The 4,771-nt window shown below is 52.1% G+C and overlaps 1 protein-coding gene across 1 annotated transcript; it reads right to left on the minus strand.

The window, feature by feature from the left end:
- Positions 1 to 733: 733 nt before the first annotated feature.
- On the minus strand, positions 734 to 3,532 carry LOC108778819 (uncharacterized). Its single transcript, XM_018546112.1, has one exon. It carries the CDS (start codon positions 3,530 to 3,532, stop codon positions 734 to 736), a length of 2,799 nt encoding a protein of 932 aa, XP_018401614.1.
- Positions 3,533 to 4,771: the final 1,239 nt, after the last annotated feature.

The following is a 4,771-nucleotide window of genomic DNA, read 5'->3' on the forward strand; positions in this document are numbered from 1 at the left end:
AAACATTCCGCCCGCTTCGTCGGGTATCGCTAAGTACCGACGAAATTGTTTTCCCAATGTTTGGCGATGGCGTAATGATCGCATGTGTCAATAAGTCTCGCGCGTTGGCAACTCATCTGTTCGATTCGCATGGCACGCGGCGCTTGTACGTAGTGACCGCGTAACGAACCGAACAACTGATTGATATTAAGTAAAAGTGCTTTCGTGCGACGTTATTGTAAGTGATAACCGTAAGTGGTTCCAGCTTAATTCTACCTGCAGTGATGACAGAAGGTCGAGGCCAGCGAGATATTGATCACAGCATCCGAAGCTGCATGGCAAGAAAGTCGCGTGGTAATGTGAGTACTAAGCACACGGAAAAAATAAAGAGAAAGACGCACGTGAATTACTGTCTAGCGCTCTTGGATGAGAATAACAGGCGCCTTTTAAGTAGTAAAGTAACAGCGAATAATGTTGATTTCATAACCTTTGACAGGTATACAAAAAAATGAGTCCCTTTTATTTTCTCTGCATTAATATAGCAAAAAAAAATGTCGCAAACTGATTACGCAATAATAGTTCGTGATAATAAAGAAAAATGAAACAAAACAAAAAAAGAGAAAAAATAAAGCAAACCGCTAAGTGGGCGCGAAAAATTTTACAAGGTAAGTAAATGGTTACGTATATACTATTTACAATTTTTACAATGATAATGACACTGGTGTCACAATACTGCGAGAACTGCAGGGATGTTTTAACCTTGTGAAGTGGCCTGGTCCTCCCTAGCCAGTGGCAAGGGGACGATCTTCACGACAGGTCGTGTCAGCCTACTGGTTGGAGTCCGCACGTCCACCTCGCGTACCTGGCCGTCGTCTCCTGGATGCAGGCGTGTAATCCGGGCCAGCGGCCATCGAGATGGAGGCGTATTTTCGTTCTTCAGAAGGCACAGTTGACCCTCTTGTAAGTTTCCTGCGACCCTCCACCATTTAGGTCGTGGGGTCAGTCCCTGCAAGTACTCCTGAGACCATCGATGCCAAAAATGATCTCGCATACTTTGCAGGAGGCGCCAGCGACTCAGCGCATTGGACGATGTGTCCAGTAACGATGGTTCCGGGATGGCAATGAGAGGAGCTCCAATCAGGAAGTGCCCAGGAGTTAACGCGTCAAGGTCGTCCGGATCATCTGTCAAAGCTTGAAGTGGACGCGAGTTCAAGCAGGCTTCCACCTCCGCCAAGAATGTGGCCATCTCCTCGTAGGTGAGTGTGATCTCGCCGATGACTCGTCTGAGGTGATGCTTTACTGACTTTACCGCTGCTTCCCACAGACCACCGAAATGCGGAGCGGCTGGCGGGTTAAAGTGCCACCGGATCCCCTCCGTGGACAACTTTCCGATGATCTGGTGAGCAGTTTGACTGGACGCGTCGAACAAGGCGCGCAGCTGAGCGTCTGCTCCTACGAAGTTGGTTCCACAGTCGCTATAGACCACCTGGCATAGGCCGCGTCGAGCAGTGAAGCGTCGGAAGGCTGCAAGAAAAGCTTCAGTGGTGTAGTCACTCACCACTTCCAAATGTACGGCCCTGGAGCTAAAACAAACGAAAACGGCCAAGAATCCTTTGTAGGCCTTGTGACCTCGGCCTTTAGATGTCCTCAGAAGGATTGGTCCTGCGAAATCCACGCCGGTGTGTGAGAATGGCCGACTGGGCGTCACTCTTGATCTCGGAAGATTGCCCATCATCGGCTGCGGAGAAGCCGCCCGCCATCTTATGCATTGCACACATCGATGGATGTGACGCTTCACCAGCTGTCGCCCGCGAGGAATCCAGAAGCGTCTTCTGATGGCCGTCAAGGTAGCCTGAGTGCCCCCATGGAGAATGCGTCGATGGAAGGCATCAACGACCAGGTAAGTGAAGTGAGATCCTGGAGGCAGGATCACCGGATGACGTTGATCCTCACTCAGCACTGCATGTTTTAGACGGCCGCCTACACGCAGTACCCCATGGTCATCGATCCTTGGCGAGAGTTTGTGAAGTGAGCTGCGAGGGGGTAATTCCCTCTCTGCGACGATGGAATCCAGCTCAGAACGCCATGCAATTGACTGCACCACCCGAATCCACAGCTGCGTCGACCGTTCCAGCTCGGCCGGAGTCAAGACGAGGATGGGAGCCTGTTTTGGTGGTCCTGAGGTGCACGAAACTTGCCGTCGCCAGCGGAGAATCCAGGCGGTGACGTGGATCAATCGCTGCCATGAAGAGAACCGGGTTAGCTCCTCCGGTTCTTGCAACTTTGTCACGACGAGACAAGGTTTGGTCCGTTGCTCTGGCAAGCTCTGCAATGATGAAGAGCCAGCGTCCATTGGCCATCCAGATGGTTCTCTGCGTAGGAAGTCTGGACCGCGCCACCACAATGAGTGAGAGAGCAGCTCACGTGGTGACAGCCCCCTGGAAGCACAGTCAGCAGGATTTTCTCGTCCAGGTACGTGATGCCAAGTGACATTTGACATTGTTCTCTGAATTTCCGCTACTTGGTTGGCCACATAGGTTGTCCATTTCGCAGGATGTCCACGGATCCAGGCCAAGACCACGGTGGAGTCCGTCCACAGATGCGTCTCGATACCTGATAAGCCGAGCGTGGAAGCTACGTGCGTAGCAAGCTTGGAGAGAAGGGAGGCTGCGCACAGCTCTAGCCGCGGCAATGACACTCGCTTCAACGGCGCGACCTTGGTCCTTGCCATCACCAAGGAGATGGTGATGCCTTCATCGCTGAGTGCGCGAAGATACACGGCTGCACCATATGCTCGCTCCGAAGCATCCGAGAAGCCATGGACCTCAACTTTGACTCCTGGCGAGTCGATGTGCATCCATCGAGGAACTCGAACGTCCTCTATGAGGGGAAGCTGATCCCTCAACGAGGTCCACGCTGCAGCCTCCTCGTCACGCAATGGATCATCCCACCCGAGTTGCTGCATCCATGTTGACTGGATGATCAGCTTTGCGAGTACCGTAACCGGTGCCAACCAGCCCAGTGGGTCGAACAGGCGAGACGCGTTCGAAAGTAGTGATCGTTTAGTGAGTGATTCTCCGATCGACTTGTGCACGGTGAATGCGAAGCAATCGCTTTCTGTTTCCCAACGTAGACCCAAGACCATCTGACCCTCAGGGGGCAGCAAAGTGTTTGACGACTTCCTGCTCTGATGTTCTGCCGGAATATCCTTAAGCAAGGCAGGGTGGTTGGCGGACCACTTTCTCAGCGGGAATCCGCCCGCCATGCAGAGTCTCACTAGCTGGTCCGTCAGCATTCCTGCCTCCGTCAAGGTCGCGGCTCCAGAAAGGATGTCGTCCACGTAGGTGTCTCGCCTCAGTGCCTCCGCAGCCAAGGGGAGCTCCTTTCCGTCGTCGTCAGCGAGTTGTCGCAGCACGCGAATCGCCAGGTATGGCGCGCAGGCAAGTCCGTACGTGACAGTGTTCAAACGGAACTCTAATGGCTGTCCGTTTTCTGTCCACAGAATTCGCTGTAAGTTTCGGTCCTCTGGATGCACCCGGATTTGTCGGTACATCTTTTCAATGTCAGTGGAGACCACGAAACGATGACACCGCCAGCGAGAAACCACGTCTGACAAGGTAGGTAGCAGATTCGGGCCGGGCATCAGGCAATCATTCAAGGAGGATCCTTGACCACTTTTCGCCGATCCGTTGAAGACAACTCGGATCTTCTTCTCGGCGCCCGTTCCCTTGTATACCCCATGATGTGGCAGGAACACACTCGCGCGGCGTCCGACGGCAATGGCACGGCGTAGGACATGTGCCCCAGCGAGAGATACTCGCGCATGAAGTCGCGGTAGCGGTCGTGGAATGTCGGCTAGCGAACAAAGCGACGCTCCATCACGGCGAGCATCCTTACAGCCAAGCGACGAGTGTCCGCAAGATCAGTAATGCTTGGTCGCACTGGAAGGCGCACCTGATAGCGACCACCGGAGTCTCGAATGTGCGTTTGCTTAAAGTGTTCTTCACACTCGCGGTCCTCAGGAGACCACGGCTCCGGAGATTGCGGCAGTTCTTATTGCTCCCAAAACCGACGCACCAGGGAGGTTAATTCGTCTGTTGGCGAGCAACACAACGAGGTGAACGCGACAATTGAGCAGGTATTGCTAACGCCTGCGGCGCCCAGTAAAACCCAGCCGAGCTGAGTGTGTTGAGCCACGGGCTCAAATGAACCGCCCTTCCGTATGCCGGACAGTGCGATATGGGCGTACACGTCTGCGCCTAGTAAGAGTTCCACAGGATCCTAATTGTAGAACTCAGGATCTGCCAGTTCAAGGCCTTGTAGGTGTGTCCGTGCACAGCTGCGCCGATCAGCAACACCACCGTAATCTGTGATACGCGGAAACACGAGAGCGGAGATCTTTATGGATACGGCATTGACACGCGACGTGAGAGAGAGAGAGACTCGTGTTGTACCTCTCGGTGCAACCAGATATTAATTTGGGATTCGATCCGCTCAAAGGGTTGGAACCCATGAGGAAAACGAGGAAAGTGATCAAGGTCGTAGAACAAACACACACTGCACCACACTTTTATTAAAATAACCCCTTTTATTTATTATAACACTTACAATTTCGAGTGGTTATTACCACTGATTACATTTATTTAAGTAATCGTAACCCTTTATTTAATTATTATAATTACCCGATTGAATGATTACACTTTGGTGGTTAATTGCTTATGTTACAATTCGAATAGTTGGTTACAATTGTCGAATTGATTTAATTAAAGAATATATTCGGGTTAAAGTCCTC

Source organism: Cyphomyrmex costatus, unplaced genomic scaffold (assembly GCF_001594065.2).
Source record: "Cyphomyrmex costatus isolate MS0001 unplaced genomic scaffold, Ccosl1.0 scaffold515, whole genome shotgun sequence".
NCBI classification, from domain to species: domain Eukaryota; kingdom Metazoa; phylum Arthropoda; class Insecta; order Hymenoptera; family Formicidae; genus Cyphomyrmex; species Cyphomyrmex costatus.

Bases quoted from the DNA above. Each gene is read 5' to 3' on its own strand.
- LOC108778819 (XM_018546112.1), bottom strand. From the start codon at position 3,532: ATGTACCGACAAATCCGGGTGCATCCAGAGGACCGAAACTTACAGCGA.